Source organism: Pelophylax lessonae (genome assembly GCF_965119305.1).
Source record: "Pelophylax lessonae genome assembly, chromosome: 3".
In the NCBI taxonomy this organism is placed as follows: Eukaryota; Metazoa; Chordata; class Amphibia; order Anura; family Ranidae; genus Pelophylax; species Pelophylax lessonae.
Window position 1 is genome coordinate 3,035,676 of NC_138770.1, and position 15,992 is coordinate 3,051,667.

Genomic DNA, 15,992 nt, shown 5'->3' on the forward strand with positions numbered 1-15,992 from the left:
TATAAGATCCTGACAAGATGGATGCCGGGACCCCGGATTGTTGCTGGAGATGCGGCGCCGAGGGGGGAACGATGATACACATCTTTTGGGCTTGTCCCCTACTTAGGGGCTTTTGGGACGAAGTCGCGTCGCCGTCAGGCAGCTGACTTCGGTCAAGGTGAGAGATGACCCTGCGCTTTGTTTATTGCATTTGATGAGGTGCTCGGTGCAGAAGTATAAAAAATCTTTGACTATTCAGCTTCTCAATGCTGCAAAAGCTTGTATTCCTGCTATGTGGCGGCAGACTCAACCTCCCATGCGTTCCCTGTGTATTTCTAAAATTAATAAAATCCAACAAATGGAGCATCTGACCACCACCATTAAAAATACTGAAGAAACCACTAGGACTCTGTGGAGACCATGGGTATATTTTTCTGGCACTGACGCCTATCTGTAAGAACCCGGCTGATTATATTGTGCCTTTTGGCAATTCTTTGAGGTTCTGTCCCGGCAGCCTCGCCCTGGCCCCTCTTCCCTTTTCCTCTACTTTTCCCCTTTTTTCACCCGCTCTGCTTTTAGCTTTACTGCTTTTTCATTTTACTTTTGTCCTCCATGTGGGGGGGGGGGGGGGTATCTTTCCACCTGCCTACTGTACACCTGTTGTTTTTTATCGTGGTGTGTTAAAGTGCGTCTCTTCAGGGGGCAGAACCAGGCATGATCAGGCTCTTACCTAATTACGTTTGATGATGCAAGTTTCAGGCAAGGGATGCCCGAGTGTTCCCGTTTTGGTTTATATTTGCTCCCTTGAACACAAAATCTTTATCATTGTATGGCCATGCACCTGTTAATTGTTTGCTGAACCTGTAATGCTTGTTTGTTATTCTATGAAAAACTAATAAAACTTTTAATAAAAAAAAAAAAAACACTGACTCTAGAACTGCAGTTTTCTTTCATTCGGCAGACATTTACTCTAAAGCAGGAGGCCGGACTAAATGCAGCTCATTGCTATCAAATGAAGCAGACAAGATTGTCCAACTTGTAGAATTATTCTTTAGGATAGAATAAATATTCTTCACCCCAACTTTCAATGCATTGGAAGAGAGGCAAGGGTTAAGGCAGGTTCACAGACTACAACTGCAGACAGATATACCCCTTCGGGAAAAGTCCAATACATAAAGTTACCACCAGAAGACCCTAAACCCCCCAAGAACCCACCTAATCATCATTAATGAGTATACCACTGAAGAACACAGCATCCCCCAATGGCAACTCCATTTACAAAGTATATGGCTAAGCTCATGAAGGCCACGTCAACCAAATAGGTGACTCAGTATGCTGGAAAACCTCTTCCTCTTCACAAGTGCCTAATCTGACATCCTGCAGTACAGGTAGAAGTGTTGTGGTTGGGGATTGAACTGAACAACCCAGTGCTGCAAGGTGATGACCACTAAGACATTCTGCTGCTCTGTCCTTCTGTTCAATTTGCACCACTCTTCTAGCATGAGCTTCTAGATTAAACATCATAGGGAAAAAGGCAATGCACTCCTTTGGAAGTGCTAAAAATACTTGCATTGCAGTTATCTCTGCAGGAAGGGCGGTACAAAAACCTGCTTATAGACCATCCTCATATTCCTATTAGGAATTGTTTGAAGAGGGTTAAATTGGTCAGGTGACTGGTCCTGCAAGGGAAAAGCTTGCCATGGTCAGAGTTGAGACTCCTTGCACAGGGAGAGTTGTAACAGACTCCTTTAGAGTGTCTTGACTACCTGTGGCAACCTGTTGGTAGAGGTAATCTTCCTCCCTGGATGTCTGAACAAAGTAGGAAATTTATACAGGGTTTTGCCTGTCAAGCACCAAAGGCCCAGTCTACGGTGTACATAATTCATGCAGATCTGGAGAGGCTTAATAGATAGTGTCCATTAGTCAGCTTCCCATACACCAGCTTTATGAGGCCTGCAGAAGGGCTGACAATCCAGGAACAGTATGAGTAAGGAAGACGCTGCCCCCCTTCAGCTATAGCCTGCATAGAGCAGCCACAGCATAGAGGGATTAGGCTGCAGCAGCACAAGGACCTGTCACAGTAGGAAATAAATCCATGATAAACAGACACGGTGCAAAGGAAAACTCCATATTGTTTGAAAAAAAATAAGGATATTATAACATATATAATTGCTACTCTAGCTATGTAGTAATTTTTTTTTTTTTTTAAATCGCAATTCAAACTACGGCTGCTAAAGTCTCCTAAGCTGTCAAAAAAGACAGTGTAACAGTTGTTTCTGTTTGCTGGGTGAGAAAAACCCGTAAGGAGTTAATTACTGCTAAAGGAATACTGACACTGCAGCTTCTCACATCAGAGCACCATTCCAGCAGGTGAATAATCAAACAGACCCTGCCATACAGATGTAGCGCCCTCCTAGGTAGGTGCTAGAATGAGGGGATATAGTTTTTGGTTTCTCTACCTAACAGGGACACAGCTCATGCTGTCTTGATGATTCATACTGATCCAATAGCCATGGAGTATATTGGACAGTGGATGGAAGCCTGGCAGATGAGAGCATGGATGTCTGTACAGCCCTGGCCAATTAGAAGGGGATGTGCTCCAAGGCATGCTGGGTACCTGTATTTATATCTGAAGAACACATGGGCTCGTAGTCCAGTCCAGTCTACCTCTAGGGAGAGAGGTCTAGGTGGGGAGGGGGCTGCTGCCTCTCCCTTGCAGAGGCTGCCATGCGGCCTTGGGTGGGCGACCTGAGGGCCTAAAACATTGAAGTTGTAACCCATTGGTCCTTACGAGGGCTGACTGAGGGAGGATGCCTGCGGATCCTGTCTGGTACTACTGAGGAAGACTGGTGTATGTGTGCTCCAAGAGCCTTGCGAGTATAGTGCCCGCCCCCCCCCCGCAGGGGATCCTTGGGACTTGTGCTGTTAGATGCTCCTCTGGGTGTTAGAAGTCAGTTACTGGGTGCAAGCTAAAGGACACACTGGCTAGTGTCTTGAAGAGGCAAGGTTCACTGAGTTCCTTCACCTACAAAGGGACTTGTTCATCCCATATAGGTGCTATATGGTCCTGCAGATGATCTGCATTACAGTTCTATTGAGAGAGTTGTCCTCACCTGTGAATAGTTATTTGGAGTATCCTACTAAATCCCTTCTCTTATCCAAAAAAAATGCGAAACTACAGATGATCACAAGGAACCACTGTCATATGTGTGGACTTTAAGGGCACAGCATGAGACAGATAACCACTACATGGATTTATCCTAAAATAACATTTATTGATTTATCTAAAACCAGATCTCAATAAAATGACAAAACTAGCCCTGAACTGAGCTCAGCTCGTACACAGGAGATCAATGTCTCCTACTAATTTCACTCATGTACATCATACATATATAAGGATAAGTTGCTATATATCATAAGGTTCGTGTAGGTATAGATATTTCCTCTCTTCACTGGTCTACGCGTTTCACACAACCATCAGGACCATGAAGATGTACAGAATGTTTTCTCTTAAAATAAACAGACTCAATATTAGTGTTTCATACGCATAGAACATAATCTGTATTTATTTACATCATAATAAATACAAACATGGCTTAATAGCACACGGCCTTCCTTCCAACCTCCAACAAATTGACCCAACCTGGGGCGGACACAGGGGGGAAAATTGGACCAAAATGTGTTGTATATATAGGTATCGGTCCTGATGATCCTAGGTACAAGATAAAATATATATGTGTAGTAGTGTGAGGAGTAATTACATTCTCTATTCTATATCTATTTATACAGAAAGGAGGAAGGATAATCACTTTATGAGGATAGCAGGTTGGTATACACCAGATGGAGTTTATACTCCCATAATATGTGGGTGTCTCTCTCTATAGGGGTCACCTAGGTATATGATCAAAGCCCATCTTGTTTATGACTCATAGTTAGTGTACTCTTATCTTTAATAATGTAGGTTTCAGCCTACCTGTAGGGTAAGTATATCTCTTAGATATACTTACCGCCCCTTACCTATGTAAGAAATGTCAAATGGAGGAGGAACCTGCAGTAGTTATTTTTTAATAAAGGATTTTTTAAGAATTGTGTGTTTTTATTACTTTTTGATACTTTTTTGGTGAATAGGTACAGGCAATATGTTCCAGATATTTATTTACATGGGGGGTGGGATCTGGGGGCCCCCTTGGTAAAAGGGTCTTTCAGATTACGACAAGTCCCCTGCCTGCAGACCCCCACAAGCACAGGCCACAATTGTGGGGAAGAGGCCCTTGTCTCCATCACTTCATACAAAAATGGTCCTATAAGTGAGGAGGACAAAAAAGGAACGCAGCCATTGGCTTATCCTGAACATTTATGGGGTGGGGTCTTATGGGGGAGGAACTAGGACGGGGCTACCCAAAAGTATGCTGCCATGGACCTCTGTCAGGAAAGCACATTATGGCCACTAGATGGAACTGACCATTATAGGAAATCCCAATTCACCATGACTGGGGGAATGCGGGTCACATTTCATCAACACATTTATAACAACCAGATCTGTAAGTGTTTGTGAAATCTTCCCGCACAAAATGTAGCCAATGAAAGGTAAGGACTCCATTTTTATTTTTCTCCTGCTATCAATGGCCAACACAGGACAACACTTCATCCATGTCTCTGGTGATCTCTGATCTCCTTATGAAGCGTTTCTTACATGATGAAGATCAGCCATGGAGTATATCTGAGGTGTATATCAGGGTGTGCTTCTTCCCCACATGTCCACCAACATTCATATAGAAGACATTTCCCACACTCAAGGCACTAATACACCTCCAGGGTTGTGTGGGACCCCTGATGTACAGGAAGACAGAACTTCAGTGAGGAACATTTTCCTCACTCAGGACAAGAATACGGCTTTTCCCCCTTGTGAGATTTCTGATGTGTGGAAAGATTGCCCTTCTGTGTAAAACATTTCCAGCACTCAGGACAGGAATACGGCTTCTCACCGGTGTGCAATCTCTGATGTGTGGAAAGATAGGACTTGACTGAAAAACATTTCCCACACTCAGGACAGGAATACGGCTTCTCACCAGTGTGCGATCTCTGATGCGTGGAAAGAGCAGACTTGCATGAAAAACATTTCCCGCACTCAGGACAGGAATACGGATTCTCACCAGTATGCGATCTCTGATGTGTAGAAAGAGCGGACATCTCTGCAAAACATTTCCTGCACTCAGGACAGGAATACGGCTTCTCACCAGTGTGCAATCTCTGATGTGTGGAAAGATAGGACTTCTGTGCAAAACATTTTCCGCACTCAGGACAAGAATACGGCTTCTCACCAGTGTGCGATCTCTGATGTGTGAATAGATAGGACTTCTGTGCAAAACATTTCCCGCACTCAGGACAGGAATACGGCTTCTCACCCGTGTGCGATCTCTGATGTGTGGAAAGATAGGACTTCTGTGCAAAACATTTCCCGCACTCAGGACAGGAATATGGCTTCTCACCAGTGTGCGATCTCTGATGTGTGGAAACATAGGACTTCTGTGCAAAACATTTCCCGCACTCAGGACAGGAATACGGCTTCTCACCAGTGTGCGATCTCTGATGTGTAGAAAGAGAGGAGATCTCTGCAAAACATTTCCCGCACTCAGGACAGGAATACGGCTTCTCACCTGTGTGAAATCTCTGATGTCTGTAAAATTGGGACTTTCTTGAAAAACATTTCCCGCACTCAGGACAGGAAAACGGCTTCTCACCTGTGTGCAATCTCTGATGTGTGGAAAGAGCGGATTTCTGTGAAAAACATTTTCCGCACTCAGGACAGGAATACGGCTTCTCACCAGTGTGAGATCTTTTATGCATATTAAGATTGCCTTTCAAACGGAAACTCTTCCCGCACTCAGAACAGGAGAACCTCTTATCTGTTGGAAGGACGGCACCGTCCCTCACAGTCTGAGGTTCCTCATGATAAGAGGAATACGATGGTCCGGCACCGTCCCTCACAGTCTGAGGTTCCTCAGGATTAGAGGAATACGATGGTCCATCTACACTGTGTGGTGCCGGATGGACATTTGAGGTAGCCGGGTTTTCTCCTGGACTATACTGTGTGATGTCCTCATCTTCTACTTTACAGTCTGGAGACAAAGTGAGACAATCCTCAGAGGTTTTCCTCATCTCCCGTCCATCTACTAAAATAGAAATACAAAGATTATTACTAGATATCAGCAGTTTGGTTCCCCTAAACCAGGACTCCGCCCACATCAGGCAGCTTTGTCTCTGAGGATCTTACAATTCCTCCTCAAGGTAACTAGAAAATGGGTCCTCTGATCTCCTACCAGTTCATTTCTTTATTCATGGACCTTAGTCAGAGAGTGAGGAAACAATGAGAATTGTATTTTATAGGAGTGACAGTGATGAGGGGATTATAGAACGAGTGTCCCCTCCCCCCTCTATCACTCATTGCCATCTTCCCAACACAAGAAGTCCTGCACTTCCTTATTTAGTCCATGATTTAGTCATGAATAACAGCGGGGCTGAGTCCCACCAAAGGTCAGAGAGTGAGGATGGGGGGAGAACAACCAAGATGAAGACCGGACTGATCCTGAAGACCAACATCATTGGGTTACTGACTCCTCCCTCATTATTACATTCTGTTTAAGGTTCCAAAGTTGGAGGAAGTTATCACATTATTACCAACATGTAAAAGTCTGTCCTCCAATCAGATCATCAGATATAAAATGTGATATAAAATAAATAATACATCGGTACAATCATGTAGTGTAAAGAATGGTGTATAAATATTCACAGAAACATTCACCCAATGGCAGCTCACATTCAGAAAGTTTCTTTCACTAAACACAAAAACAAATAAAAAAATCAAAATAAATTTCTTCCCCCAAATCTGTAGACAATAAGTGGGAAATAATTTCCCTCCTCTCCTCCACGGTATATATGGGGGGGGGGGGGGTAGAAAATATGGGCGGAGCCTGCGCAGGGACGTCCCATCTCGGACATCCCAGGGAAGGGGTATCTGAGTGAAGGATCACATTGTGAAGCTTGTTTAGTCCGCACTGCTCAAGTCCCAGCTTTGTAATTCTATCATCTTGGATTTTAATGTTGAATAAAGCAGATAGACGGAGAGCACTAGAGGGGTGTCATTTTCTACCCTCCCCCCCCCCCATATATACCATAGAGGAAGAGGAAGGAGGAGAGGAGTGAGTGATATCCCTAGAGGGGGAAGGGATCTGTGGGACTCGCTGGTAACACAGGAGTCAGATGGTAAGGTGAGTGGAAGTGACCACCAGCACCTTTCTCCTCTGCAATTTCTGCACTCGCACTTTATCATTTATATTGGCCCTGACTGATGACACGTGTCACATGACTCACATTTCTTATCCTTTTAAGTCTGATTGTTACACGGTGCGGTGATATCGCACAGATTGGATTATTATTTCCCACTTATTGTCTACAGATTTGGGGGAAGAAATTTATTTTCATTTGATTTTTTCATCAGATATAAAATGTCCAGCTGGTAGGAAAAGGGCATAACAAAGAGAATCCATATTATGTGTATATATAGCAGTGGGTAGAGGGGAGAGAGCAGAAGTCAGGAGTATGTAATGTACAACATAGAGTATATAGTGCAGGGGTCAGGACTCCTCATATTGGTATTCAGTAATCAGTGGTGGATTACATGTATTTATGTCATGTATGTATTTAGTGCTAATGACCCACCTGTGCTGATCTCTGTAGGAGTGTCCTCCTCCTTACATGTCCCCGTTATTCCATCCTCCTCCATAGACTGCTGATCATCCCTCACATACCTCTCTTCTTCTTCTTCTGCTTTAACCTCAAATTCTATATCGATTGGATCTCCACTCTAAACCAAGAAAATGAGAGAGAATATCATCGGAAAGTTATAAGCTTTAATAGTGTGATATTATTAAAAAAAAAAAAAAAACATCCTCTCCAGAAGTCCATTTTCTAGATGCTCCAATCCACCAACCTTGTAACATTGAGGGATGGTGTGACCTTCCTGTGTGGAATCCCGGGAATACAGAGGACGGGGACATCTCTCTGGTGACTCCTCCGTGGTGTCCTGGTACAGATCTTTGAGTTCCTTTAGAAACTCTGATTCCTCCATCTCCCCATCCTCATCATCCTCCTCTTTTATCTTTTCTTTAACCTCAACTTTAGAATCTCTCAGATTTCCACTCTGAATATATAATAAAAATGACATCAATGGTAACAATGCAGATAATGTACAGATCCTAATGATACTATCAGTGATTGTTCCTCCTCTACCTGATGATGGCGGGGGATGGTGTGACCTTCCTGTGTGGAATCCCGGGAATACAGAGGACGGGGACATCTCTCTGGTGGGTTCCCATTACTGTATCCATCTGTAGGAAACACACACACTGACTGAATACATTGTTTCTATGTGTTTATCAGATGATGGGGGATCTAGGTGGATCCTCCGTACTGCTCTCTCCTTTACAATAAAGTCTCCTCTTACCCGGTGATGTGAGGGGCGGCTGATTCTCCATCATGACATCCTTGTAGAGATCCTTGTGTCCTTCTAAATACTCCCACTCCTCCATGGAGAAATAGACAGTGACATCCTGACACCTTATAGGAACCTGACACACACCATGATACAGTCACCATCCAGACACAACCCTTGTCTATTACTGGATAATGTCCCAGAATTCCCAGCACCGCTCACCTCTCCTGTCAGCAGATGGACCATCATGGTGGTCAGTTCCAGAATCTGCTGCTCTTTGTTCCTCTCAGGCATCAGAGAACGAGTTGGAGGCACCATGGTGGGGCTCTGGGTCCTGCTCCATCCCCCTGAGATTGACTTTCCACTAGACTCCTTCACTACAACACAATCCTACAGATCAGGAGAAAGATAAACCGATATCAATCATCTGACATCATCTACATGTCTACAATAAGAACATGGTCTATTGACCAGACTAGATAAGAGTGATGTCATGTGACCTCCCAGAATCCTCCTCACCTCTCCGGTCAGGTCTGTGTTTTATTAATAGAGATAAGAGTAATGTCATGTGACCTCACAGAATCCTCCTCACCTCTCCGATCAGCAGGTAGATGATCTCCAGGGTGTGGCTTAATAACCTCTCAGTCATGTGACTCTGATCCTCCTCCATCCTCATTGGCGTGGTCATGTGATCTATGCGGGTTTCTCTGTAGATGGATAATGAAGAATTATCTGGATTGCATTGGTTGGACAATATTAGGATGGGAATATAAGGGGTTATAGGCGGGTTGCCCCCGTTGGGAATTGGAACATGTAGATTGGGTTAATTAGGGGGATCTTTTTATAAAGAGTGGTCACAGGTTCTCTGAGACCATCAAGACCAAAGCAGAGCCCAAAGCCCGTGATTGGACAGGAGGAGGGACAGTCCACTGCCAGAGTGTAGGGGAGTAGAGGATAGAGTGCCGGTATTGTGGGGTCAGATAAGTAAAAGTGTTTTTACTGGTTCCCTACACCAAAATGACCATGTAACCCTTGAAGTGGGGCTGCCCCCATTATACGAGGGTTAAATGCTCATTTGGGTTTGGGTCATTTTTTGTTTCCCCAGAGAGGGGCTTTAAACAAAATAACATTTTCACACACAATAAAATCTGTATTTTAAACTTGTAAAAAAAAAGCGCTCCCCACACACACACACAATTAGGTCAGCCCTTAAAACTGTGTGTCCCCATGAAATGGTAACTAAATTCACTACCCAACATGGTGCAAAGACAACGCTGTAAAAGCTCCTACAGGTCATTCGTTTAGAGAAACCCGGTAATAACGGCCCCAGAATCATTGCTCTCACTCTAGTGTGCGGCCAATACCCCCCTTTGTGACAGCATAATATAAATGACAGGTCCTCTTTAAGGAGACATTAGGGGTCTATTAGACCTCCAAAGTCACCTATGGAACCCAGTGAAGCTCATGAAGTACAGATCGGGATCAACCAGCTTCATTCCTGACCACAGTGACTGGGAACAATGGCACTAAACCTGGAAGTGATGAAATGCTCATCTCTTCAGCATGCATTCACCAGAGAAGAGATCTGAGAACTGATCACCCTCCACTCCATCCACCATGCCGATACTGGGCCTACAGGAGGGGTAGACACATGGTTAATGTAGTGAAGCATGGAGATATTTGTATCTTCAGAGGAAGGGTGTGAAAGGGCAAATTTCAGGAGAACCCGAATCTCATCCCTCGTTACAAGAGACTGCTAAGGTGAGAAGATGATTGGTGGGAAAGGTGACAAATCTCCATAATGAAGAGAATTTTTCGACCCTGAAGGGGTTGATCTGGCTTTCCACACTATATATTTGTGTATCATCATCTGCTGGAGACAAAAGAGGTCACAGTGACTATGAAGGAAGAGGACGGACATGACGGGGGGGGGGGGGTTACTGGACATAAATAGAAAATAAGTTCTTATTACCTCCTCTGCTGCCACCTCCAGCAATGTCTCCTCTTTCCTTTGTGCCACATGGAACTTGTGTCTGTATCTGGCATCACTTCCTGTCTGTACCTGACATCACTTCCTGTCTTCCATAGAGACTTCCTGTCTGGGTAGAAGTGAGATCACCACCTTGTGGAGCTCAGAGGAACTGCAGCCCCGAGAAACGTCTCCTAGTGTGAACACGGCCTTGTGCTGTGTGTGTATGTACTGCATGTCCTTATAGATGGGTCATCTCCACTCTCACCAAGGGGGGGGGGGGATATATTACTGCCTATTACCATCAAACGTTCAACCCCCCCCCCCCTTTCCTGGCCAGGCAGGCTGCATGCTCGGGTTAACAGTTTTGTATTTACTTCCTGGCTGACCTCACACAGTTTTTTTTTTTGTTTTGTTTCTTTGCTTTAAACACCTACTAGATTCAGAGCCTGGAATGTATATTTGGGGGACTCAAAATTTGGGGGTGTGAAAAAAGTCTTTACCACTTTCCAACCTCCGGATAGCAGTTTTATTGCTACAGGGCAGCCGTGCTGCTCAGAACCACGTATATAAACGTGATCCTGCACTTCCAGGTAGCGTGCCGGTGGCTCACTACCACTGTGATTCTACACAGCAGGTCCCGCAGGTGCGATGTCCGCTGGCACCCGCTGATCGTTCGGTACACAGGCAGAATGGCAATCCGTCTATGTAAACAAGGCAGATTGCCGTTCTGTCAGTAGGGAAGGCATAGATCCTGTGTTCCTGCAAAGCAGAGGCACTGATCCATGCCTTCCCCTAGTAAAAGCACCTCCCCCAATACAAAAACACTGGCTAGGCACACATTTAACCCTTTGATCGCCCCTTCCCAGCCAGTGTCATTAGTACAGTGACAGTGCATATTTTTAGCACAGATCACTGTATTGGTGTCACTGGTTCCCACAAAGTGTCAGTTAGTGTCTGATTTTGTCCGCCGCAATAAAGTCCCGCTGTAAGTCACCGATCGCCGCTATTACTAGAAAAAAAATAAAAATTCCATAAATATATCCCATAGTTTATAGACAAGAATTTTTTTGTGCAAACCAATTAAAATACGCTTATTGAGATTTATTTTAAACAAAAACATGTAGCAGAATACATATTGGCATAAATTGATGAAGAAATTATTTTTTTTTACATTTTTATTGGATGTTTTATAGCATTTTTTGTTTATAGCGCAAAAATGAAAAACCGCAGAGGTGATTAAATACCCCCAAAAGAAATCTCTATTTGTGGGGAAAAAAAGGACATTGATATTATTTGGGTACAGCGCTGCACGACCGCGCAATTGGCAGTTAACAACTTCAGCCCCGGAAAATGTACCCCCCTTCATGACCAGGCCATTTTTTGCATTATTTTAATTGAAAATTTTGCGGTCGTGCAAAGCTGTACCCAAATAAAATCGATGTCCTTTTTTTCCTACAAATAGAGCTTTCTTTTGGGGGTTATTTGATCACCTCTGTGTTTTTTTATTTTTTGCGCTATAATCAAAAAATGACCGACAATTTTAAAAAGGAAAACAATATTTTTTACTTTCTGGAGGGCGGAGCCTGTAAAAACAATCAAGCGGCTGAACAGCCCATATGATTGGTTTTATGGTGCAGGGAATCACCGGCAGAATAAGAAGATATGTGAATGATGCCTGTAGCTCCACCCATCATCCAGATATCTTCACTCAAAGTCCATGATGTCATATGAGGTCGTTGGGCGGGAAGTGGTTTAATACAGGAGAATAATGTCCGCACCCCCCCTCTAAGCATCTGCTTATTTGTAGAGACATAAACCATTTGGAGTGCCAGAATCCCAATCTTCTTCTCATTGGTATAATGTCAAGGATTTTGCAGACAGAGGAAATGAGCTTTTCAACGTTAGCAAGCATGTTGTGTGAAGGTCCTTCTTCATTATAATGACAATGTGGGGGAGAGAAATCCTCTGCACCTTCCTCCAGTACGTCATCCATATCCTCACTAGGAAGATGACATACATCCCCCCATCTCCATACACCCCTCCATCTCCATACACCCCCCTTTCAAGTTTGTATTCGTTATAAACATCACAGACCTCAGATCAGAGCGGCGCTGTTGCAGAGAGTGGTGAGCTGCTCCCCGCCTCCTCTGTGTACAGGAAACACACAGGGAGGGGGAGGGGCGGGTTCAGTGCTCGCCGCTCTCTGCACTGACACAGACAGCTGGGGAGAGAGACCAGCTGCCTTGTGTGGAACCAAGCCGCCCGCACCACCGCGAGCATTCCGGGATTTAGGGATGCTTGGGAGTGGGAGGTATGGCTAAGCCCTAGGCGGCAGTGCGCCCTAGGCAGCTGCCTTGTTCGCCTAGTGGGAGCACCGGCCCTGTTCCTAATGCAAATTTCTGTCTATTGGTCATGTTAAAGGGACTCTCCAGCTTCCTTCTCTGAAGTATGTCTAAGGGACTTTTTAGCATCTTGATGAAAGTCTCTAGTTAGATTGAAAAGTTGACGCTCAAGTGTATTGTATATTGCACAAATTAAACAAAGGTGAATTTGTAACAAGTCCTCTGGAGTGCATTCTATTATTGAAATATACAGTGTATGTAAATATATATATATATATATATAATATAAAATCGCATTTTATAGTTGGCCCCCCTACTTTTGTCCCTGTCCCCCCATGTGCCCCCCCCTAAAAATGAAAGCTGGAGACGCCACTGCCAGATTGGCCCTCTAGTAACAGACAAACCAGCAATTACATATAGGAGGGCCAAATCAGTCAGGGATTACTTGGTACACAGTGAATTTAAAGAAGATAGACGTGCTGACCTATGCAAATATCCTGGCACCTTCCGATGTGGACTGACAGAAAAATATTACTTCCGAATGGGTTCTTCTTTAAATATAAACATTATGCCAACTGCAAAACATCGGGTGTGAAATACCTATTGGCCTGTGAGTGTGGTAGTTTCTATGTAGGTAAGACAATACAAGAATTCTGGAAAAGAGCCTACCGTCATGTGTTAACCATGAAGGAGTGCGATCCAGACCTCCCGGTGGGACGACACGTCACAGCTGCACATGCAGGTAAATTCCCTAAAATTAAATTTGCAACCCCCCTCCTGAACCTAATGAGGCAATGAACTTTAGACCCTTTTTGGAGGGTTATTCATCAGGGGGCTGGGACAAACTAAATTATGTCCAAATAAGGTTAAATTGGTTCTATCCATTTCTATCTACCAATGCTGTTCACATGGGGGGGGGGGGGGGTGAGCCTACTATGTTTATATAGTTGCTTGCTCTCGTTGTTAGAATGATGCCATCCTACCTCTTTCGTTCTATTCTTACTTACCTTTCATCAGTAATCACTCATTTGACTGTTGTCCATTTCTTCACTATTTTTTTCTCTTAGGCTGCCCTTGAATTCGGATCAATTCATGTTTTGTACAAATGTATATATTATTTTATGGTGTTTTGCCTATATCTTTGTTGTGCTGGAGTCTTTCCAACCCATTATATATATATATGTACTTATATATCTTTATCTCTTGCATCATTCATGTTTTCCTGACATATCCCCATGTGTATATGGCGCAGCAGGATTCACCCAGTGCACACAGGCCATCCACACTCTATTGTGGTTCAGCCTGATCCATCCTTTTTGGACCTGTGTTCACGGCGGGTTATTGTGGGTTCCCCTTTCACCGCCTTTTCTGGGCTCCCCCCGCGCTGGCATGCGAGTGATGCGGCTCTCGGTCCCGCCTCTTGGTGGGGCTCCGCACCATCCGCACAGGGACCAATTTGTTGCATGGACGCTTTCCGGTCCCGGCACGTAATTTCCGGTGATGACTCGTGCGTCACTCTCAAGCCGCTGTTCCGTGAAAAAACCCTACCCGTGAAAATTTCCTACCCTCGTCACTTCCTCTTCACATACGTCATTGAACAGCTGAGCCGCTTCCCACTGTGCATGCTCAGAGCTCCGGAGGGTAGGGAATTCTCACGGGGTAGGGTTTTCTAACGTAACACCGCATCAGCTGTTCCGCAGGTACAGTAAATCATCTCTGCTGCAACATGCAATCATCTCCGCTCCTACCCCTGTCACTTCCCTGATCTCGGCTACTAAATGTAAAAGTGGCGGGTGTATGAAAATATAAATGACGGAGATCTCGGCTCCGTGATTTATATTTTCATAGACCCGCCGCCGCTTTTACATTTAGTAGCCGAGATCAGGGAAGTGACAGGGGTATGAGCCGAGATGATTGCATGTTGCAGCGGCAACAGCTGATGCGGTGTAACATTACAAAACACTACCCGTGAAAATTCCCTACCCTCCGGAGCTCCGAGCATGCGCACTAGTAAGCTGCTCAGCTGTTCAATGACGTAGGTGCACCGGAAGTGACGAGGGTAGGGAATTTTCACGGGTATGGTTTTTTCACGGAACACCGCCACCACTTCTCTCTCCTTTACGCCTATTATCCACCAGCGAGTGAGCCTATTATGGCCATCCAGGGCACCCGTACCAATTATCCTAGGGCGCCCTATTTAAATCACGGCGTTTCCCCTATAGGCAACACTTCCTTCTTCCGGGTTGGAGTGTCTGACGTGTTGCTGTCTGTGCGGCCTGTGAGCTCGGTACACATTATACCCACCATAGGTATGCTTTCGTCTTGTAGCAGTCTTTCAATACATGCTGGGCTAGAGCTCTATATGTTGTTATTATGCGGACCTTTTTTGTTACCATATATCCTAATTACCATTGGTTCTGGTATATTATTATTGAATATACTTTGGAAATGTGGAACCAGACCATTTTAGTACGCTCTGGTTTCCCCTTTTTTTCTTTTCCCTCCTCCTCCTTTGAGATTTATTGGGATTTCTACTATTCTATATGGGCTGTGCATAATTTGCCATTGCCTCATGCTTTTCAGAATACAAATGGTGTTGACATAATATCTAGTACGATTATCCTTTCCCCCACTTTGTCCCGTTACCATTATGGCTGTCATTTTTAGTGTATCTTATGGGTGAATATATCTTTTATTTTTTGAGGGGCCCTATGATACTACCCACAGGAGGGTATATCTTTGCATATGCATGTGTACATTGTATTCATATAGGTGCATGTGTACTTCATTTATACATGTGCTTACATGTATGTACACAATGCTAGCTTTATTTTTGCATATATATGTGGATACTACATTCCTCATTATTTATTCATTCCCCTCCCTTTTTTTTAATAACAGTACCCTGACCCAAGTCAAGCAGTACTTCTCACCTTTGTGTCTGTGCTCCGCCGTTTGGTCTTGCTGGTTTCCCACGGCGCCTGTTCTCCTGTGGGGAGGACTGGGATCATGAATTTCCTCTCTTTCCTTTTGCAGAGGTTGGACAGCCCATGTTTTCTTTTAATTATTTGGCTACAAATCTAGACTCATCGTTATCATGTGAATAACAGTATATTACATGAGTTCAAATGCTGTGGCTTCAGCAGCATGGATACATTAACTGTACATGCATTCTGTGTTAACTGTGTTTTTCTCTATGTTCTTAGAG

The 15,992-nt window shown here is 44.3% G+C and overlaps 4 protein-coding genes across 4 annotated transcripts in view; 2 read left to right on the forward strand and 2 right to left on the reverse strand.

Annotated features, from left to right (window-relative positions):
* LOC309549119 (uncharacterized protein) overlaps positions 1-15,992 on the reverse strand; it is a 2,919,967-nt gene that overhangs the window by 2,547,653 nt on the left and 356,322 nt on the right. The gene's annotated exons all lie outside the window — the stretch shown is intronic.
* Positions 1-15,992, forward strand: part of LOC309549117 (uncharacterized protein) — a 4,285,597-nt gene that overhangs the window by 2,436,992 nt on the left and 1,832,613 nt on the right.
* LOC309549127 (uncharacterized protein) overlaps positions 1-15,992 on the forward strand; it is a 193,389-nt gene that overhangs the window by 34,296 nt on the left and 143,101 nt on the right. The window lies entirely within an intron of this gene.
* On the reverse strand, positions 3,446-8,107 carry LOC309548684 (uncharacterized protein; the record flags this gene model as incomplete). Its single annotated transcript, XM_082248646.1, has 4 exons — positions 3,446-3,486; positions 5,553-6,152; positions 7,699-7,843; positions 7,970-8,107. 4 exons carry the CDS (start codon positions 8,105-8,107, stop codon positions 3,446-3,448), a joined length of 924 nt encoding a protein of 307 aa, XP_082104772.1.